The following is a 23142-nucleotide window of genomic DNA, read 5'->3' on the forward strand; positions in this document are numbered from 1 at the left end:
ATAAAAGGGCTTTGCATGTTATATGTGTTTGGATAAGTCACTTTCTGTACTGGAAATAGTCGTGAATGATCTCATGCTAATACCTGTAGATGTCCCACCAATTTTCACCTATAGTCGTCCTGAACTTGCCACTTCTGTTTAACAGAAGGCCACTGTTACCCTGATGAACAAATAAAGGGTAACAGAACCCAAATACCAATCATGTCTTCTACAACATCAGAAGAATTTGCAACAGCAGTAATGCCCTTCAGATGTTGCAATATTAGTGAAACAGTGAGGTTCTATCTGACCGCTTATTGCACTCTACTGCTTTTAGACATTACAGGTTTCTGCCTTGCAGTTAAATGTGCACTCCCCCAAGTGCCATAGGCACAGGCATAGCCATTTGTATTTCTATAGATTTCCATGGTCACAGAAATCAGCAGCACTAGGAAACAATAGTAGATTTCCATAACAAAAGAAGATTTCCAAGCACTTGTTTAATTTGCATTTAGTTAGAAGAATAGAAGCAGCTATTCAAATTTTACCTATCTGCAAAATTCATACATGCATGAGAATTTGAATGCATAAGCTTGGATTTAGATAGATGAGTGGAAAAAACCTGTACAAATTAGGTCATATAATTTTGAAACTGGTTCCACAATGTTAACTTGCAATTACATGGTGATTCTTAATGTTGTTTTACCCAGGCGTTGTCTTACAGATTCAATTCAGGTGCCCTATCTTAATTTTCTAGATTGTGATACTACTGAGATTTGGAAAGGAGAGTAATAAAATCACAGAATGGTTTGGTATGGAAGGGACATTACAGACCATCTAGTTCAAAGCCCCCTGCCATTGGTGGGAACATTTTCCACTAGACCAGGTTGCTCAAAGCTCCATCCAGCCTGGCCTTGAACACTTCCAAGGATGGGGAATCCACAGCTTCTCAGGGCAACATGTTGCAAAAGTAGATACTTTCCAAAGAAGATATTTTCCAAAGCAGATAACTTAGAGAACTTTTTCTTTAAAAATGAACTGCAAAGCCAAATCAAAATTGAAACAATAATTATGTTCATCAATTTGTTTTTGCAGGAGGGAAACAAAAGACAATATAACATATAAATTACTACTTTAAAAGAATCTTGGGAAATACATTTGTCTTTAAGATTTGCAGGAAGGTCTTCAAAATAGTTCTTGATGGAATCTCACAGATACTGGAACCAGTTGGTTTTATAGTTCCTTTTATGTACAAGTACACAAGCAAAAGTGCTCATTGGCTTTGTACTTCTTCCATTAGGACTACAGTCGTTTGTCAATTTAAATACCAAAAAGCTTAGCATCACGAATTTTATTTTTGATGGCTAGCTAAAGAACAGCTGTACTACCAAAAAATAGTGTCAGTTAAACTGCTCTGACACAAAGGTTGTAGAGCAAGTTGTGGAATGAGACCTGTGGAAGACACTTTTCTTTTTCGTGCACACATTTTAAAAACCTGATTGAGATTTTATGATAAGGAGGGTTATGAATCAGGAACTCTTTTTAAAAATGCTTTATCTCTCCTGATCCTACTTTGGAAACAGTTGTCTCAAAAAAAAAAAAAAAACCCTTATAAAATGGCAGTAGTTTTTCTAATGGTTTCATTCTTTTTCTACTTCCTTTATTGCAAGTCTAGATTTAGTATCTGTGGTATATTGTAATTCTTATTTAAGAATATAAAAGAACAAGAGAGCTCCACTCTCTTGTTCTGCCAGCATGATTCTCACTGCTTCTGATTTATAGTTAATCTCATTTTCAGGGCTGCTCCGGATCTTATGAAGTGGCAAGAGAAATGCACGCCTGTGTCTGAGCATACTGTAAAGTCTGCAGTTACATGGCTCTGGAAGCTGGACCATATGACAGCTGTCAGCCATACCAGCTCTGCTGAAGCTCTGCTGGAAGCCATGGGTGATGAAGCGGTAAGCTCATACATCTTTTCAGAAGCCCAAGTAAATCCAAGAGTTTTCAGTGCTAGGCTGGCTGCTGTGATTTGCCCTGATCAATGTTGCGAAGATAAATATTAATGGCAGCATTTGGAAAGGATCTTTTTCCCCTCAACTGTAGCTGCATACTATGCTGAATTATTGTCCTTTTATGTAAATGTACTGTATTTTGAATGCAGAAACTTGTTTATTTTCTTTCCTAGACTACCCAGAATAAATAACATTCAGTCATTAAGGGAAAGAGAAAACATCTTCCCTTCCCCTTTCTTTGCCATATACGTTTTTCAGAGCTTCAAGTTTTTAGAAAATTTATAGTATTAACATTATTGAAGGCAGGGAAACCATTTTTATTTTGTTATGTATCCAGCTTGCTCATGAAAAGTTATATTTAAAATTCAAAATAGTGAGTACAGAGATTTATGGAAGTATTAACTTATGATAGGGCTACACAAATCTTTTTTTATCAGACAGGTGATAGCTAGACTTTATTCCAGGACAGAGACAAAGCATGTACAGTTATTCCTGCAATTAAATGCTGTTCATTTCTAAAAGTACCCTATTACTTTGTTTATTAAAGTAGACTCACAAGAAATGAAGCATAGATTTCATCATTTGAGCAGGCACTTAAAACTTGTGTTATTAAAGTGACATTTCCTTACAATGTGTATTCTCTCAGTCCTCTAACACCTGAACTTCTTGAAAATTTGGCCTACTGTCTGTGGAGTAGAGACATTGATTTTCACTGCTATTAACATCCATCCCTGTGCACAGAAACAGTCGTAACTCCTTTGTAAATCTCTTTCTGAGATGCTGTTTGAAGGAGAAGGTAAATTTTGCTTGAGTTACCTTCTGGTTCCCTACCTGCTGGATTCTCATCCAGATGAGCCTTGATGTTTGCAAACTAATATTAAAAAGGAACTGGGTAAGGAACAAATTATTCACCAGTGAGATTTTTTTCTTAATTAATCCTTTTTTAAATTCTCCCTCTATAAATTTTATTAATATTTTCAATTTTCAGTATAATACTGATTTCCTGATGAGTTACTAAAAAATTGTACTTAGATTTCAGCATTGTCTGGATGAAGAAAGTATTTTTGGACCTGGTAGGTCTTTGAATAAACAGAAATTAAAATCCGTCAGATGTCTATTATTATTTTTCCAGATATTGGTGGGCCAATAGGCAGGGGAGTCACTTGTGGCAGGTACTCAACATAAAACAAACTTCAGTTGCACCTAAACAGAGTAATTATCATTCGTAACTGACAGTTCAGTTAAGTGCAATGTTCACTGTAGCACAGAAGTGGGATACCCCATTCAGTCCTAGGCAAAACTTATCTACTTACTGAGCAGTCATGAATAACTCATTCCTAAGAACTGGCTTTGTCCACAGAAGTTGCTCCAAAACAGTTCTTTTTTTCTGCCCTTGACATGGCTCTTCTTGTCATTCCTTCAGCTGGTCTTTTCTTCCCATATGTGGTGATTCCTCAGACTTCCTTTCCTTATGACCTATAAATCCCAAGCTCAAGTTCAGTCTGCTGTAATGTTGCAGTCCTTTGAGCTCTGCCTACCACAAATGCATCCACAGTGTCTAGCCTTCAGTTCTGTATAGGTGCCACTCCATGAAGTGTGGATCACTCATCCAAATCACCTTCCCACTATGATCAAGACTGTGAGGAACTGTTCTTTCTGTTCTTATATGAAGTATGTTTGCTTGTTTAAACATATAAATTACAATTTTTAAAATATGAAGGATTCACTAGAAGGGTTTTAACCTTTCCCCATTAGCCTATGAAGAACATTTCCTTTGTGGTATGTCATTGCTAGGTTTGTAGTTAAGTAGAGTGAATTATCTGTGGTTCATAATTTTTTTAAATTTTCTTGTGAGGGGTTTGTTCTGTATCAGCTGTGCCCAATAAATGTTGGTATTTTAAAAGTTGCAGAGGCAGGCAGTAAATCCCTTGAAGAAAGTGTGAAAATTTCTATTCTTGCTGAATTTCAAGTTTATGAATTAATGGCAGTCTTAGAGGGAAGGGGGAGAAGATGTGGATCTGAAGGAACACAGGGAAAAATGGTTGTGCAATATGCATGAATTCCTCTGGGCCAGGAGACTCTTCAACAAAAGCAGTAGGAATGTGGTGTTGTCCAAGGACTGAGTCTCACCTGGGAGATCTGTCTGCAGGCTCAGATAGCTTTTTAGGTGGAGGAGGCAAACAGGGAACTTTGTAAAATTGGACTAAAACACAGATAGGTTCAAGAGTTCATTCTTTTGGTTTCTGTTTACCTTTTCCTAAAGCTAGTATTTTGTTAATCTTGCACTTTAATAAAACACATTCATTTTTCTCTTTACCTTTAGTATTTGTTTAGAATTATCAGTGATGCTAGGGTACCTGGTTCTGCTTGCTCCCAAATAAGTGGAGTCTGTAACTATGGTCCCTGCCTTCCACGTAGAGCATCTTGCTCTTCTGCAAGATCCAAGAGAAGTTCAAGATGGCAAGGTGCTGCTTCGTTAGCTTGCCTGATCCAGCCCGAAATTGTGTTGCTGCTTGGGAGAGACATCTCCCTGTGTTGAGAAAGGTGCCAAAAGATACATGAGGGAGGAAGCTTGAAATGCAGAAATTATTCAGGGAGCTGGAGTATAAATCAGTACCCAAGACAGTAGTGGAAATGTATGAGCACACTTGTAGATGATGCTGAATTTGCTTTACTACTGCATGAAATTATGTGAGTGCAGAGACATTTTCACAGTGCCATCCCAGACTCAAATAGTTGTCTTTTGTGGTGCACATCTTGGGATTCCTAGTCATATTCAAAGAATCACAGAATGGTTTGGTTTGGAAAGGACCTTAAAGACCGTTTAATTCCAACATCCCTGCCATGGGCATGGGCATGGGCACCTTTCACTAGACCAGGTAGCTCAAAGCCCCATTTAACTTGGCCTTGAACACTTGTGATGGAGCGTTCCTAACTTTTCTGGACAATTGTTCCTGGTGCCTCACACCCTCATAGCAAAGAATTTTTTCCTTACATCTATTCTAAATCTACCTTCCTTCAGTTTAAGGCCATTCTCCCTTGTCATTGTGAAAAGTCCCTCTCGAGTTTTCATGCAGGCCCCTGTAGGTCCTGGAAGGTGCTATAAGGTCACCCCAGAGCCTTCTCTTCTCTGCATAATTTCCAGGATGATTCGCTGTGTGCCCATACTGGGCACAGAGGTGAGTTTATTCAGATTTATTTTTTCAGTTAAACAATGATATATCAGGTATTGTTATGTACCAGGATTGATATACTGCATATATTATGTTGAAAGTCATCATGGGATAGTTGTTTATTACATTTGTTTTTAATGATAGTGAAAATTCAAGAAACATACTTACCATGAGGATCGTTACATGGATAAGTGCAGATAACATAAAATCCTTCATAATGTAATATTTAAGCAATAACTAAAGAACATTTTTTCAACTTCTCTCTCTTCCTGTAATAACATTTTCAGGATATAAATGTGTGTGGTTATAGTAAACCTGCCAAGCTCCCTCTGCCTTGGGAACTATAAAAAATACAAATCATCTGCAAATACCAGCAATAGCATTCAAAAAAAATCACAGAATCACAGAATATGCTTGGTTGGAAAGGACCCACAGGATCATTGAACCCAACTCTTGGTCCTGCACAGGACCATCCCAAGGCATCCCACCGTGTGCCTGAAATGTTGTCCAAATGCTTCCTGAACTCCATCAGTCTTGGTGCTATGACCGCTTCCCTGGGGAACTGTTCCAGTGCCCAACCACATTCTGTGTAAAACATTTTTCTAATATCCAGCCTAAACCATCCCTCACACAACTTCATGCCATTCCCACACTGGTCAGCACAGAGATCAGTGCCTACTCCTCCTCTTCCCCTCATGAGGAAGTTGTGTACTGCCATGCAGTCTCCCCCTAGTTTCCTCTTCTCCAGGCTGAATTAGACCAAGTGACCTCAGACACTCCTCATACATACACTCAAGGTTCATCTTTATTGCTGTCTCTTGGATGCACTCCAGTAATTTAGTGTCTTTTTTATATTGCAGTGACCAAAACTGCACACACTATTCAAAGTGAGGTTGTGTTAGTGCAGAGAGAATGGGAAAATCGCCTCCCTTGACTGCCATCTTTCCTAACCTCAGAATACATGCTGTTAATAAAACTATGTCTTGTATAAAAATTCCTACTTTTCAACTCTGGCAAGGCACCAACATAGCATGTCTCTTGATAAAAGTGGCATATGGCACAGAGCCTTTTTCTGACTAATGATGCAGTTGTCCTTCCTTACAGCTCTCTTTGGCTTCAGTTAACTTCTGTGGAAAGAGGCTTGCATTGGGCAGAATCACACCCAGGAACTGTGGGATAAGTTCTTGCCTCACTTGAGGAAATTTTGTGTATCTTTCCTTTGAATTACTAGCATAAATGAGAGGAAGAACGAAAGGTCTGAAAATCTTATAGCCCAAGTAATGCATCAGTTTTACTAAATTTTCCTACCAATACTGAGCATAGGACAGTGCTTGACTAAGTATTAGACATTTATGTAAAACAATGTCTTCCAATTACCTTTTTTTTTTTTACTTTTCTATTTTATGACAGGTTGAAGCTATTTATTACTTTGTTGTGGGTGATATTCCAGCAGACACAAAGCAGTTACTCCTTGAGAAGGTTTCAGATGGCTCCTGTCCAGTCAACATGGTGTCTTTCAATGCTAGGGAAGATGCAACTATTATTTTTCTGAAGGAGTTGAGCCACTTGGCCTCTGGCAGGTATGAAAAAGAAGGACAGTAAAGATTGCAGTACTTATGAAATTCTTTGCCGATAGGAATGGTATTGGGACATACCTGAATTTTCCATGAGGAAAATAAGACAAAGCAGTTCAGTAAATGATCTGGGGATGGGGAAATAGTCTAAAGAGATATGACTAGAATGCAGGCCCTACTTAAACAGTCCAGCCTTTTTCTGCGTATATTCTCACTGGCCTGCAGAAAGGCTATTCCCTTTCTATGTCCAAAATCATCTGCCATCTACCTCTCTCTGGAAGTCTGGAAAACTGTTGGGAGGAAATGGTCACAACATAAACTGAAATAAGTTTTCATTATGTTGCTTTGTACATTAGTAGTACCCACAAGCACCATAAAAAGATCTAGAGTTTTGTTGGGTCATGTGCCACAGAGACATGTACTGAAAAGGAAATGCTAATCCTAAATGAGCAGCTCATGGAATAACAAAATTGATAGGATGTTATTCTTCAGGCCTGGCTGTGTGGAAAAGCAGTTCTGTAACATGCTCTGTAGCATCCTTTTGGTATGGTTGGTGGAAATTAATATATTCCACATGCCTTGTTGAATACTTTATCCTGGGAATCAGCCATGTGGTGAGAATCAGCCTTCAGTAGAAATGGATAAGACGACTTAAATCTTGATTCTGTTATTGAAAAAAAGAAAATAAATGAACAAATACAAAACACATATGATCAAACTCATGCTCCACAGCAGGAAGGTAGTAGGAGTCAGTAGGTGTTTTCTGCTTAACAGAAGTCACCATACATTTACAAACTTGTGAAATGGCTGCTAGCTTTTTCTGTTTCACTGTTGTTTGTGCAAGAGTGGGAAGGCCTCCAACAGTAGAAATCTCCCAAATGACAGCAGAGCAATTGGTAAGATGGCAGCTGCTTAGCTCTTTTATAGCCATCTGTGTTTAGAAATAGCTTTTAGGAGATGGGAGAGTCTGCCAAAAACAAGACTGTGGGAAAGTGTCGTGTTTGCTCTGGTCTGATGTGCGTTTAAAATGATTGTGGTCATTTAGAAGCATGGTACCTCTGTGGTACCAGGTACATTGTCAATAACTGTCCTTCATTTTCTTTTGGCAGTTTTTATACCTTCTTTATCAAAGGAAAGTGAATGTATCTTGTATAGTAGAGACAGAGGCAAAAAAGGTTGTGTCAGGGAGCTGAGAGGAATTGTTTTGTTTGATTCTCACTGTCACCTTTTTGCATGAGTCTAGCTTTTGTGCAGAGACTTACAGGGCCAGTTAATAACTTGCTGGTGGATATTTGCCCAGTAACTGTATATAAGTTTAAGTCAGCTTTCTCACAGGAATGGCCAAGTTTGTGGGCTTTTCATGCATTGAGCCTCTTTCTAGTGTAGTTCTGTTACAGAAATGCATCTTTTTCCTGCTCTGAGACCTTCTCTGATTTGGAAATGAGGATAAATGAAGGCTGGTTGTCATCCTGATTTGTATGTCCATAATGAAATAAATGTTCCTGTTAGGCTTTCAACTAGGAGGATAATCTGATAAAAGGTGTTAGTGTCATCTCAGACATCTCAAATTACATGCCTGCTCAGCCTCTTAAAAGCATTAATTAAAAATAGATTTCCAGGAAATTGAAGAGTAAGGTGCCTTGCAGTAAGTAATATCAAAAAGAAAGAAAATTCTACATGAGAAGACTTCAGAAAGTACATAAATGTATGTATAAAGTTAATTAATAACCTTACTGTAGTTGAAGCTTTAGATATAATTCTGTAGTTGTATGTGTGAAAAACATCCCTTTAAAATTAGAGATGTATTTATGTATTTTGTATACTGGTGGAAACTCATTTTGTCTTACAGATTCCATGCTTTTGCTGAGAAGAATGACTGTAGAGATGCTATTGGATCTGCACAAAAATATGAAGAGGATGGAAAAAGATTAATTGCCTTGAACTCTGGAAGAGTGAAAGGACGAATGCCACTAGGTAGACAATATAAACCCGAAGATTATACTGATACAGCAAGATGTCAGAACACAAATGCAGTTTGGGAACTTGATGAGTGTAAAATCAAAAGAAGCCTATAGGTGTGGGTGGGGTGAGGACAGGACTGGTCTGGAAATGGAAATTCTCTGGGTGGGAAGGAGAGGGCAAGGAAAAGAGAAAAATGAAGAGAGTAGAGGATCTGCATGTGGGAATGAAAGAAAAGTGAAAAAGCAGAAGAAGATAATTTATTTAGGAACATGAAGAATAGTAATTGTGTGCTTATGCCAGTGACCTTGTGGAAATGTATGGAGAAATGGTAAAAAGGAAGAGGAGGAATAGCGTGGCAGACCATATGATAAAACAGCCAACATGAATATAGGTCAAGTTCATAGGTAATATAAGGGGATTAAATCAACATGAAGTATACTTGCTTGTCCCAAGAATTTGTCACAAAGACAGGCAAAAAGCACAGTAAAGTGACAGTAGAGAAGGCAGTGCAAAGTGGTGGTGGGAGGATTGATAGAAAAAATACCAGGAGGAAATAACCAAAATAAACAGTTTCACTGGTGGGTGGAGCTGGGCAAAAAGCTCAGTGTGTTTCATATTAGTCACACTGCTACTTCCTCTGGGTATGTGTTCAGTGGGATTGGACTGTGCTTTCAGCCAGGGTGAGAGGAGAGGGGCTTGTGATGTGGAATGAGGCTTTGTGTGTCAAATCTGATATCTTTCTCAGCAGGAGAGTAAAAAAAAATAAAATTATTTTAGACATTGGGAATCATAAGATATCTTTAGTCTAGTGGCTCAACACACCTACCTACACACTATCCCTTTGTGATGGGGGCATTAGTGTTGCCCCAAAGGTAGAACAGTGTTATCAGCTTCTCACTGTTAGGGAATGTATGGCATAAGGTGGATTTGGTGTCTCATATAAGGCTGTTTGTCAGTCTTGGGCTGACTGGCCCATATCTGGGTTGTAATGAAGTTTCTTGCATACTAACCTATCCTTCACTAGGGCCATGATTATAACAGCACAAGAGAAAGAACCATTGTGAGGGCCAAGAAATAAAGGAGTGAGGTATCACCTGCTTTTTTGAGTTGTCAAAGGACACTCAAGCTGCACCCATACAGAGTTTAGAAACCAGCAGAGTCTGCTTCAAAACACTATCGTTTCATACTAATGCAGAGCAATATAATGATTGCCTTCAGTCTGCTGCGAGTGCTTTCTTGCTGTACTGCATTTGGGGGTGTGCATGGGGGAAGCTGCCTCCCTCTTCCCCTGGGGCAGTCAGCCTGTTTCAATAGATGAGCCTAGAGCTCCTATATGACTGAAATTACTTCCTCACCACTGTTTCTAAAGCTGAAAGCTGAATAGCTTTAATCGCTCAAAAGGGCAGTAATCCCCTTGAAGTGCCTTGTCTGTTGCTATTATGGAGTAGAATTTACACATTAAAAAGGAACACAATTAGCTTTCTGCATTTACTGGGTATTACAAGCACAGTCGTGAAATCACTGACAGCCAATTGGAGTGTTTCAGTCATATGCAGAATCTTAAGTCTTTTCAGAAAAGAAAACACATTGAAGATATTATTCTGGTCTGTGTCTGATTTCTCTTGTTTCAGGGACTCCTTCAAGGGTGTAGTAATAAGGCAATAAAAATAAAAGTGTTGATTACTCACTAATGGGCTTTGAAACTGGTTCTTGAAATTGTGGCATAAACTACACAAGGAAATAGAGAATGAACCAGAGATTTAATCCTCCAAATATGGTGTTTCTAAAAACTAAAGGGAGGAACAGGAATATTTTGGTTATGTTCCTTTTTGCACCACAAATGCAACAGCTGGGAGCTGAAACTCATAACCATGTTACATGGACTGGAAAAGCTGTTTTAACAACATCTGATAGTTTCTGGGAATCCACTGAATATCAGCATTTTGCAAATACCGGATATCTTTTATGTTAATTCCTTTTCATCTGCTTAACCAAAAAAAGTCAGAAGTGAACTATTTAAAATTTTAGATAAGAGCTCAATTCTCCCCTATTTTGCATCTTGAGCAGACATTTAGAAAGCAAGTGTTGGAAATGGACAATTTTGAATTTTTTACACTCGTTTTGAGTGTGTGCTCAAGATCAAAACAGGTGCACTTCATTAACAAATTAGGGTCTTTATGCTGGCAGCCTCAGATTTACTTATGTCAGAGAAATGCTTTTGCATGAAACTTAGTTTTACCAATGTGATAATATCTCCTCATCCAGCACTAATTTTCCTGTTATCACTTCTGCCTACATTCTTTGTGCAGTTTATTCATCTGCAAAAAGCTGTAGAATTAAGCAATCTTGTTATGTAGTTAAAATTATAAGTGAAAAGGAGGTGACGTTTAAGGTGGAACTTGAAGACCTAGAGGATAAGGAATGACAGAAGCTGTGGAGGGTTATCTTTCTGAAGAAGGTCACATTTGTGTCATCTGCTTGGAGTAACAGGTTGATAAGTGCCACATAGGGCTTGAAAAGCGATGGTGCTCTGAACTAGATCCTGAAATTAATACAGGGTCCTTGGTGGCTTACATAGAAGCAGTATATTTCTGTGTACTGGTTTCTGTGTGGTGGGATAGATGAGCTGGCATGTGTAGAGAAAATGCAAATGGACTGAAACCAGGATTTTACTGATGTGATAAATCCAAACAGGGACGTGTCTGACGTCCTTGTGAGCAGTATAAGGCTCTGTTCTTAGGTGTGCTTGGTTTTTCACATGTAGGGAAATTTGATAGGGAATATTTCAAGTTGTTGTGTAAAAAAAGTGCAGTGTAAGAGTGTTATTCTCCTGTATGACATAGAAGTCAATGAACTCTTCACTGTTTATGTACACTGACATGGGAAAGATTGAACCCTCCTTTGGAGAGCCAGGATAATGACTGAGGAGTAGCTGCTTTGCCTAGAAGCTGTAGCAAAGATCATTGCTTCTGCTGTTTTTTTGCGTCTCAGCAGCCTAACCTTGGCCTGGCAAATCTCTTCGCTAATGTGTAGAGTGTGATGCAGATAGCTGTTCTGTGATACCACATAGGATACAAAGTTCATTTGCTTTGTCCATTTGCCCAGTGGAAAAGGGGCAGGATTGGGCTGCAGTGAGTTTCAGTGTGTTTGACCTGGCAGGTATGCAGGTAAAAGCTGTGGACTACCCTCTTATGCTTCTTTGTGCCTTCATTCATCCCCCTCTAACTGGAGATTTTAAAAATCAAGGCTTAAGGGTATATTGCTGTGTTCTGCTGCCACATGGAGGCTGAGAAAGGGACTGGCAGTGAAGAAAATCGATTTTCCCATCCTCCCTTGCCAGCAAATTCATTTTCAAATAGATTGTATTTCGTTATATTTGGATTTGCTTGTTTCTACGGTTTCCGTCGGATAATCAGACAAGTAAGAAATGGTTCTGTTTTCTGTGATTTGCTTTTGTATTGGTATTTGCTTTCTGTTTCAAAGATATTTTGGATATTTGTAGATATTTTGGATATTTTGTAGGCTTTTTTTTATACAGGATTTTTTTATTAGCAATATGGAAATCAAATAGGTTACAGTGACTTGTCAAACCGGATGAGTTTGTTTGTAGGGAGGTACATGTGGAAAAGCTGCTTCTCTTGAGATTATCTGCCAGTTAAATAACTGGGAAATGGAAATGAGGGCAGGTATGAGTTTCCGTGTACATGTGCAAGTGTGGTTGTATTTTTGCTTAGGTCTACCTTCTTCTCCGTTTGCGGGTGTCAGCAAAACGCTTCTGCCCTCTGCCTCAGGCTCTCCCTGCAACCTTCCTCATCCTCTTCCTCTCTTCTAAGGCCTCCCATCTACAGAGCAGAAATGCCTTTACCTGCAGGCAGAGCGCTCCCGGAACATTTTGCAGGGTGAGATGCTCTGCAGGGTCAGGATGGTGATGGGGAGAGCAAGGGAAGCTGACTGTGCTTGACACAGGCTGGACACGTGCAGCAGGGTTTTTAGACTGGTCCCCTTGTGTGTGACTGGTGGCCACTCTTCTGCCATTGCAGTGGGGTGGGTTTTGAATCGGAACCAGGGGTTCCCCAGGGATCTGGTTGTTGCACTGACACCCAGAGTGGCTGGGAAGGTGCTTCATGGTGGTGGGGAACCAGGACAGCCCTTTTTCTCCCTTGATAAAGTAATTTTTTAAGACAAGATTATTCCTGGCACATGGGTGCCTGAATGTATACAAGAGATAGTGGCTTGGAGTGGTTGTAAACTGCACCCATCAGATGGGTGACTTTCTCTGGTTGGTGGTCCCCAAAAAATGGCACATCTGAGGTGTGAACAGAGGGAATTTAAACAAAGTGAGGTTCATGCTTTCTTGGTCATTTACCAGAGATATGCTTTGAGGGATGGGCCACAGCTGAGACCCACATCCAGAAGATACCATGCCTTGCATGTGTATGTAGGTTTTGATTTTAGGGGTTCAATTTTGAAAGGGTTTTTTTGCCACTCTTCCTTAGCTGTGGAGGAAAAGAGGCCAAGGTAGAGGTGCAAATGAGCTTCCTGTATAAAGAGAGAAAGCTGCTGTGGATGTCACTGCTTCCAAGCTTCTCTCCCAGCTGAATCCAGGAAAATGTTGTTGGAAAAAAGGTTTTAAGCAACTGTAATTTCACAATGTGCACTTCTTGGTGCCTGCATTTGTCCTGGGTATCAAGTGACATCGAGCACACTTGCTTTGAAAGGGAATGCAGTTTTACTTGGCAGTGCTACAAGCATAAAGGAAGAAAAAATACCTTCTCATGTAGTACCAATTCAATCCATCTATCTTAATGGGGACAGTAACAATAATCCCATAAAGCTGATGAGTCCATAGCATCAATTTAAAGGGAAATGAAGCAACACAATGATATAATGGTTATTGTTTTAGAGGTAGCTGAAGTGTGCATATTTCTTTCAATATTTTCAAACATTACATTAAAAATATTAATAAAATTAAATTTGGATGACAGTAACTGACAGCTTGTGGAAGATATCCAGTTGGAGTTGGAGACAGCACCATTGGAATTGCATTCTTAACAGCCTTAAACTTAGAACCACATTCACATGTGGTGTGAAGGCATGTGTTTGCATTTCTGGGATGAGATTGCTTATAAAATAAAAGTTGAATTCTTTCCAAAGTATTTGGAGAATACTTTTCTTAAGTTTAACAGGTTTTTCTCTGCCTTTTGTGTTTCATGTTGTGGAATGATCTGCCTTACTGATGCTTTTTGTGATTTAGGAAATGTTGATCTTTGTCCTAATGGATGCAATGGATGTTTTGAAATGCAGGAAGGTCCCAGGAGATGGCAGTGTACAATAACACAATTCAGAATATTTCTTGGAAACTGAAAGCATTTCATAATTAAATTTGAGTTCTTATTTGCATAACATTATTATTATTATTATTAGTAGTAGTAGTAGTAGTAGTAGTAGTAGTAGTAATAGTAGTAGTATTTCCAGAAAGTTTATCAAATAACAAAATAATCAGGTTTGTTTGTTTACTGGTAGCCTACTTTAGTAGACAAGGTTGCATATCTTATCTTTTAAATGGTGAACCATCACTGTATAGTAGCTGAACCAGTGGATGATAAGATACAGTTTGCCTCATTCAACATTTTTATGTGCAAGTCATTAATAGGTTGTGATCTGCCATAGTTTGTAACCTGTATTTTTGGTTAGTATATCTGATGATTCAGTTTTATATTTTTACTGTAACACTGTGCACAGTTTCTCTTCATTGTCCTATACTGTAATTAAACCTCTGAGAGTAACCTAATTTAACATATTTTTAATACTGATCCTACTGCTTAGGTATACAAGGTATCTCAATTTTAGTAGTTTTTTTTTTTTGAAATAAATAAATATTTTTATTATTTTCATCAAGAAAAATATATCTGTTGATATCAGGAAAACCTCGTCTCAATTCCAGCTTTGGATTTTTCCTTTTTTTTTTGAAAATATAGCCTGGTAGTAAAATTTTTTGTAGCATTTATTTATAACTGTTGAGAATTGTTGGGATGAAAATAAATTTATCTTTAGCAAGTTTCATCAGATAGTCATCAGGGAAAGAAGATTTAAATAAAGTTAATTATGTACTTTAGGAAATGGAAAGAGTTAAAAATGTCTTCTCTTTAAAATGTCAAAACTGGATTTAGTATTTGAAGCCAAGTTTTGCAATGAAGTCCAGGGGACAGCAAGTGAATTTCATTGTGGAGTTTCCTTATTGTTTTCCAAGAGTGTTAAAATGTATTTGCTTCCCCTGTGGGAATAATTTGTGGCCAACTTTGGAGGTTAGTTCTAACATACTAAACACCTCTTATATCCTGGAGCCAGATTTGAGCCCTTTTTTGAATTCTGTCAGCACTTGTCATTGCAATAGGACCTCAAGAAAACAAAGTTATATAGCAAGATCTGGGTATACCAATGTCTTTGTTTTGATTGAAGAGTTAAAAAAAAAAAAAAAAGTGGCAATCATATAAAAACATGAAGTTCTATTTATTATTTCTCTTGCAGTAGCTGGTGTCTGTGAAGATGTCTTTTTGATCTGGAAGGAGCTGGAGGAAGCCAGGAGTACAGTGAGACAAGTTCAGAAAATGTTATCACAATCTGACCAGTCTACTTCTCTAGACGGTATAACTTCTGTTTCTTTCAAGACAGCTACCATTATATTAACGATCAACATCTTTTTGAGAACAGTTTTGATTGCACATCAATTTGGGGATGATATTCTCAAAAATGTCTGTATACAGGGTATAGCAGCTTTATGTCTGTATAGCACCTGTAATTGTTATGTAAACTTAGGATTGCTTAAAACTTCCCAATACAAATCTCTGTTTGCTATGGCTTAAACTTGCTGAACTTTAACAGCTCAGGCTGAAGCACACCATTTTTAGTTTACTGGTTACTAGCTTTAGAAGTTACCTAGATTTTTAAGATATGGAGAATGTTTGGGTGTTTTTTTGTGATCTCTTCCTGTCTGCCTGAACCAGTAAATCTTCTGTTATCTGTATTATCTGTATACTATACTGGCGTCCAGAGTTGTGCAATGCCTTACCTTAAGACAGTCCTTACGATATAGCACTGTAGTTTGCCTTTTACTTTAAACAGCCATCTCTAAAAAGATTAATGTTAACCAGTGGTCTTGATTGTATTTTCAATTATATCTTCTGTTAATTCATTTTCTCAAATGATTCTACTTGAAGTTAGACATCTTATTCAGGAATACTTTCTGGCATTTTGTAATTCAACTACTAAGAAAATTCCTTTTTATGTTGATCTTCTTACTATTTATTGTCTTTGCTCCCTGTCTTCTGGTGGGTTCTTTGCCATTTACAAAGGAATTTGTTGCAGTGAGTTGTCTGATAAGAAAAAACCCTACAGCTGAAGTATAGACTGTTAAAAATCACTCAGGAATATCTGTTCACTCCAATGCTGTCAGAGCATACAGAACAAGTTTGAAAATTTTGATTCCAGTGACAGAGTCTGTTTTTGCAAATAGCTTATCCAAACTGAACTGTGCTATACAGGAGATTCTGTTTATTTTCTTTAGTAACAAACAAAGGTGATCATCCATTACCAAGACGTAGAATTGATGAATATTTGACTGCTGAGAAGTGGTTGCAGAAGTATGGCTTGAAAGCTCAGAATCTCACACTGTACGATGCACTTGCTGATTGTGTTTTTCGCCACATAGATGGACTTATTGACATAAAAGCTAAACCAGAGGATGAATATTCACAAACTGATGCTGTGAGTATTGTTAATTTTTCCTCACGTCCTTTGAGTTGTTTGTTTTTCCTCTTAAAGCTTGAAAGCTTGGTTGATGGATAAATTGATGATATAGTATATGGCATTGTTGTTTTGTAGTTTTTGTTAAAATCAGATTATTAATTATTGAGACATAGAATAAGAATGTTTCAAAGAGCTTTTTGAGAATGACTGCTTTAAGGACTCCTTGCTGGTTCACATAAAATCTAAAAGGAAGAATCAGGACTGGCTTAAGCAATGCCTTGGTTTTCTTTGTATTTCTGTGGTGTGGGGTGAAGATTTTTTGTTATCTTTAGGGGATGTGTTAGTCTCAGCTGCTGCAGTGTCCTTAAGAAAATTTGGATTAATTTGTCTTCTATTTCTTTTTCTCAAGCTTTACCATTTCACTGTTTGGTAAACTTCTGGTTTTTTCTAGTTGCAAGAATAAAGCAAATTTTCATTGAACCTTTCTAGGAGCAAATTCTGTGACCACCATATCCCATGTTTATTTCTACTCCTGTCATGTGCAATAAGCATGTACCTTTGAAGTTTGTTCCCCAAATATTAAAGGCACTGCAAGATAATGTTTTCCACATGAAATGTGTTTTTCTTTGTTGTAGGAGACAAAGAGGAAGGTGATTCATGCAAGATACTGTGACAAGTTTGTACATACCCTCTGGAAAGATGGGTCTGTAGTTCATGTATATGTTACTACAGAAAAGTATAAGCAGTATGAAGAGAAAATGAGGAAAGCTCTCAGACAAGTGGAAGGAAGGTTTGTGTTCTTTCACATTAAATCAGTTTGATCACTTTACATGAGCATTGAAAAGTTTGACATTTATTGTCATAATAAGTTGAAGTGGTTGGTAAACTGACAGCAGCAGTACTAAGCCAGAAGTCTATTTTAAATCAGAATTTGTATGTTGGATTTCTTAGTAGTCATAGAAGAAAACTGATGAGGATTTCAGACTTTTGTTCTTCTGAAACACAGGTGTGAAAGTCAGTCTGCACATTTTTGAACTACTGCTAAAAGTGCCAAAAAGTATTGGGACTAAAAGGTGGCAGACAACTTTAAGACTCATCAATAAAACTTAGTAAACATTCATCCTTTGTACCTAGGATCCCTTGTGATGCCCAGAAGCACAGCTTGGCTTGTGCCTGTGCTGATCGTGGTTATCTGCCCTTTTTGCAATTTTGTGTTGCAGACAAGTTTGAACAGTCTAGATCAGAGTCAGGGCATGAGCTATTAAGTAATGCACATGATCAGAAGTTCATTGCTGAAACTAGCTGCCTAATTTACATTTCTGCAGCCATGTGGACACTTAGGTTTTGTATGACATCTACAAAATAAGAAGCAGTCTAAGGAAAACCTATTGTAGAACAAAAATAAATGTTGCCCTCTGGTTTGTATATTAGGATAACGAGGCCTCACTGAAAAAAAACAGGATGTGAACTTTCATTTTTTTGGTGAATTTTTCATTTTATTGCTCCTTCCCTACCAAAAATATAACAGCCTGATTGTATTTAGCAAGGTCAAGCAGTGTTTTGTTATTCCTTCTAGTTTATCTTCATCTTACTGTGTTTAGGATAACATTTACATACTGTCAAAGGAAAATTTCAGATAAGCAGTTTTGGTGAGTATGTATTTTTAAAATCCAAGTCAAGATAAGGACTTGCTGTTTTGAATGTTTAATCTGAATGTTAAAAAGTCTTGGTAGACCTCATCAAACACTTTGGGTGAAATAACTAATGACGAAATACCTATCAGTAGCTACTGTGGCAGTATCTCTACGTTTCCATGATAATTTTTTTTCTGAAACCTTTTGTGGAGATGAATATTTTTCCCAGGGCCCTGATGTTCCGTGTGTTAAATGTCTCTGTTTCAGTGTAGATGAGTATTTTATGACTCTCCAGGGAAATCAGATTTAGACTTGCTGCAGCCATTACTGAGGAAATTTTCTTGTGCAGAGCAGTATGTATGAATGTATTTAGCTGGCAGGCACACTCCAGTCCTGTTTAAAATGTAAATCTGACTCTCTATTTAAGGCTCAAAGTCCACAAACCATTGAAGCATCTGTGTTATATTAAGGCTCTTTTAAGTGCTTAAGTTCCTTGGAGAAGAGGTTCTCAAGTGGTTTCCTGAAAAGGGAGGCATAGTAGTATAGGCTTAAATGATTTGCTGAGATGAGTCTGGAAAACAGATACAGGGACCATAGGTATGTTTGCTTCTGTGTTGGATTTCCCAGCCCAAACTACCTGATAACTGACTTTATAAAGGTGCTGCATTGTTTCATTTTTTTTTTTTTTCTGTCTCCAGATTTCTATTGAAATAAAAATCTAAAACTATCTTGTGATGTTATGTAAGGATGGGGACTGATTCATCAAGGGCTTCTGACAGTGACTGCTAACAGGTGCTTAGGGAAAGAGAATTAGAAGTACAGCAGTGACAAAAAGATCCTACCTTTCACACTCTGATGCAGAGCTCCAAAGATATTACAGAACAGGTTTTGATATTTTTTTTCATCCCCCAGGATTAAGTGGCTTCAACAAGGAAGCAGAGGGCTTTTTGGAAATGTGTTTGAAGATGACATCTATATTCTTATTGATACATCCCAGTCTATGAACAATAAGCTGCCACTAGTGAAGGAAAAAATATTTCAGCTAATGCAGGTATGATTAAAGGGATGACTCTGAAGGTTGAGGAGCATTTTAGGGTAAACTGATCATTTCTGGATGGTTGCTCCTCTACTTTTTGTTTCTTTTAAAAAAAGATTTTTAAAACAGAAGCTTTATAAAAATATTTAGATTTTTCTTCATGTGCTAATTTTTTAGTTAAGAATTTATATTTTCCCCATTATACAACTATTTGAGAAAAGCTAGAGGAAATATTAGAAATTTATAAGGCTTAAGTAGCTCTTTCCCTCAAGGCACCTCCCTTGTAAAAAAAAATAAAAAAATAAGCAAACAAAAACCAAAAAAAAGGCAGCAAAAAAACCCCAAACGAAAAACGGGCTATGCAATGAAACACTTTTTGGCATTTTCATTTTTACTTTTAAGCAGTGTCATCCAGTTCCATTGGCTTGTTGTGATTTGTAATGTGTGTTCTAGATTCACTTCCATACTTCTACAATATAGGGTGTAGAATGTTTTGAACTTTGTTTCTTACAGTGACTGAGAACTTTGCAAAGGGACTGACAAAGTGCAGGAATACCTCAAAAGCTGTTAGTACTGGGAGAGACCTAAGAAAGGATTTATCTTGCTTAGTTTTACAAGTCTACAATGATGTCACCTAAGCTTACATTAATATTTCATAGACATGATTAATCTTAAATTTCTTTAGTCCTAAGAGAAGTAACTGAGATGAAAATTCAGTCTGGAATTGATAGCAATCATTGGTCAGACTAAATAAATGAAAACTATGACAGAGACATTTTTTAGCTAAGTGCTTGAGTCATAGGACAGTATCTTGTGGTCCTCTAAGCAGATCAGCACCAGAAATATATTAGGTACTGTGCCAGAAGCTTTCACAGGAAGCTGCACAAAAATTGTGATGAAAGGGATGCAAAGACTTCAGACTCAGGCTCTACTCGCTTGCACAAATCTTCCCTGACTTATAACTTCTGTCTGAAAGCAGCTTCAGCAAATTCTTGATTTTCTCCTGCTGTCCTAGCTTCCCTTGCCAGTGGTCTTTATATGATTCTTGTTCTCCTCCTTTAAATGATATCCTACCTTCTTCCTGATTTCAATTTCCTCTGGTAAGTAGTGATAATCTTTTTCTTATACCACTGATCATATGATCATCATATCCAGTTTCATCTCTCTTCCATGCCCTCCTACACATTCGCTGTTTAAATTGTTTGAGAAATAGGAATATATGGGGACTTACTTTGGGAATTTCAAGCAGTCTTAATAGTTGCAAGCAATAATTTTCCCTGGTTTTGTATGTCTGTCTGTGCACCATAACTTTTATTATATTTGTTATAATAGTTTATTGTACTCATATAATAAACTATATAAGAATTAAAATAATTGCTATTACTCAGTATTTCAGGATACAAGTATTCTTTCTTTTAATAGTAGGTAAAATTCAGATTCTGTCTCTTGCAGGAACAGCTGAGACACAAGAAGAGATTTAACTTTGTGAAATTTAGTGCCCAAGCAGTGGCATGGCAAGAGAAACTTGTTGAAGTTAATGAAGAAAATTTGCAAGATGCCTGGCTTTGGATAAAAGGGCTTGAGGTAATATGACAGCTAATTACTGCAAAGAGTGTTTGTTCAAAGTTGTGTATGTTTCTCTACTTTCTGTATGGCAGCAGTGATTTTGCATAGACTTGAGATGCAAGTATTTGACTTGAGTAAACTGACAATATAGATGATGGATAAAATAAAGTAGATCTGAATACAATGTGTTTATCAGGTATAATAATCCTTTACCAATGGACCTGTTTATAAAATCATATTAATTCAATTTGCAGCCTGTTATGTTTCTAGCTGCAATGCGAGCATTGGCTAATTTGAATTCCGTAGGAATCATGTCATTGCTCAGACGCTGTGTTTAAATTTGTCATTCTTGCTGCAGGGCTGCTGCATTGATGAGAGGTGCTGCTGGCTAACTTACAGTTCAGGGGTGGCACAGGAGACCAAAGCCAGCAAACTAGAGAAGCATTTCTAGTCCCTTTTGATGGGTAGAGAGCTAACTTTAGGTGCCATAGAAACAGGAGAAAAAAACATACTCAGACCAAACATTTATCTCCCCAGTATTCTCTCTCTGACAGTGGCCAAAATCTGAGTGTTTTTCCCTGAAACAAAGCAGAACTGCTTGTAGTCAGTCACAGTCATCCACCAGATTGTAAATACCAGCAGCTTTAGGACCACTTAATGTGTAAAATGTGGACAGCAATGTTATGAATACAGGACTAAAAATCAGTCATGCAAAGGTATGGATACATCCTGCATTATGTTTTGTAGCATAAAACCCCATGTTCATGAAATAAAACTCTTCAGCATTATGACAGCTCTTCCTCAGAATTAACATGAAATTCCTGGGGATGAGGGAGTTGGGTAAGCTACATAATACCTCTGAGACTACGAAGCAAGATCAGTACCTTGGTATTCTCAGAAAACACTAACAGACCAACTCACAGAGAAAAGGAAGTACTAGTTTGGCCTCCCTGAGCATCTGAACATTTGTAACTGAGCCTATTTAGCCTTATTTTGCTGCCCTACTTCAGGCTTGAAAACTTGGCTCTGTTTAAGTCACATATGTTGTACAGTGTCGTGCACGTTCAATAATACTTTGAACTACCACATTTTGATACCATCCTGTATATGCATTAGTGAATGTCCTTTTCTGTCATTATTCGTAAAAGTGTGAATTTTTGATTATAAATTTCATTCTAAGTTCAGATCTAGATATCTGAAATAGAATAGGAAATGGCACAAGAACAGTCTACTTTATTTCAGGGATGACATCTACTGCTGACCTTTTAGCCACTTCTAAGCATTGCAGACATATGTCTGAGATCAAAAAGCTGGCTTTACAGTGAAGCTGAAATGAACAGAGGGTTGTTCTGGAATATTATTCAGAGTAGATCCTTTGATCCCATTTCATGCTCTCTTGTCCCAAGACTAAGAATAAAGAAGCTGAGCTATAAATAGTAGCTAACTGCTCCTTAAAAATCCTTTAGATGTGATAACATTTAAAATTTTGGTGGTTCTACTGTCATATAGTTGAAATATGTTAATTTTGTTTAAACACTGATAATATTTAATGTTTATTTGTAACAGTAGCAATTGAGAAACCTAAAATGAACAGCTTTTACCATAAGGTAAAGGGTTATTTTCTGTACATCATCAACACCCACCCTGTGTTCCCATGATGTGAAAAGAAGTGAAAGAAGCTGTTTTGTTTTAAATAATTTTGGCCAATTTGCACATGATAATGAGTGATGTGTCTAAAACTTTGTAATTACTAAAACATCAGGAGTATTAGATAAGTTTAACAGCTTAGGCTGGTTATTTCTTGTAAGTAGGTACTGGTAGGGATTGCTTGTGAGTTAGAAGATAAGGTAATTAGGTAGATGAGCTATCACATTGCCTGGCCCATACACTCTTATATAACCATACAGAGTAACTCTCAGAATGTGTCTTCTATTCAATTTCACCTGATTTCCTTTGCCCTTTTTAATAGAATAGATTTCTGGTGGGAAGGACTGGAAGAAATTTTAACGTAGTTCATAGGACTGAAGAAATAATGCTATCTCTTAGCATATTTTTGCATGTATGGATCAATGTTAGATAGTTACATTTGTCTTTTGTAATGCATTATCTATATGGATCCTGAATTTCTTCTTACATGACTACAATACTCACTGCCCTCCAGACCAGTACTCAGGTGTTATATAAGCATAAAACAGACTCTTTTTAGAGGTTTCGCTTTGGTTCCATTAAAAGACTAAGACTTGATGAAATAAAATAGTTTTTAATACTCGTAAATCTTACATGTACCTTTAGTTTGGAAGTTTTGTGCACAATGTTTGAAAGGTGGACAGTTAAGAAGATATAAAGAAGATATAAAACGCAGGGCTTAGGTTCCTAAGCCATGAAATGCATTTCATTGAATTTAGTGTAAAAAGAAGAAAGACCACTAAGTATGTGAATGACAGCAAAAGTGCTAGTATT

The 23142-nt window shown here is 37.5% G+C and overlaps 1 protein-coding gene across 39 annotated transcripts in view; it reads left to right on the top strand.

Annotated features, from left to right (window-relative positions):
• Nucleotides 1-23142, top strand: part of VWA3B (von Willebrand factor A domain containing 3B) — a 58908-nt gene that overhangs the window by 9351 nt on the left and 26415 nt on the right. For 30 of the 39 annotated variants that reach the window (XR_015284379.1, XR_015284380.1, XM_086880568.1 and 27 more), the window contains 8 exons: nucleotides 1778-1937; nucleotides 6575-6744; nucleotides 8588-8712; nucleotides 15229-15345; nucleotides 16265-16464; nucleotides 17082-17236; nucleotides 18993-19131; nucleotides 20569-20700. Coding sequence is in view for 37 of the 39 variants with exons in the window: in XM_086880568.1 (XP_086736694.1) it covers nucleotides 1778-1937; nucleotides 6575-6744; nucleotides 8588-8712; nucleotides 15229-15345; nucleotides 16265-16464; nucleotides 17082-17236; nucleotides 18993-19131; nucleotides 20569-20700 (1198 nt within the window). In the remaining 2 variants the exon portion in view is untranslated. The remainder of the gene's footprint in view (nucleotides 1-1777; nucleotides 1938-6574; nucleotides 6745-8587; nucleotides 8713-15228; nucleotides 15346-16264; nucleotides 16465-17081; nucleotides 17237-18992; nucleotides 19132-20568; nucleotides 20701-23142) is intronic. The other 9 variants (XM_086880557.1, XM_086880569.1, XM_086880580.1 and 6 more) reach the window with 1 other exon arrangement.

The sequence above is a fragment of the Cyanistes caeruleus genome, chromosome 3, assembly GCF_971803275.1.
Source record: "Cyanistes caeruleus chromosome 3, bCyaCae1.hap1.1, whole genome shotgun sequence".
NCBI classification, from domain to species: domain Eukaryota; kingdom Metazoa; phylum Chordata; class Aves; order Passeriformes; family Paridae; genus Cyanistes; species Cyanistes caeruleus.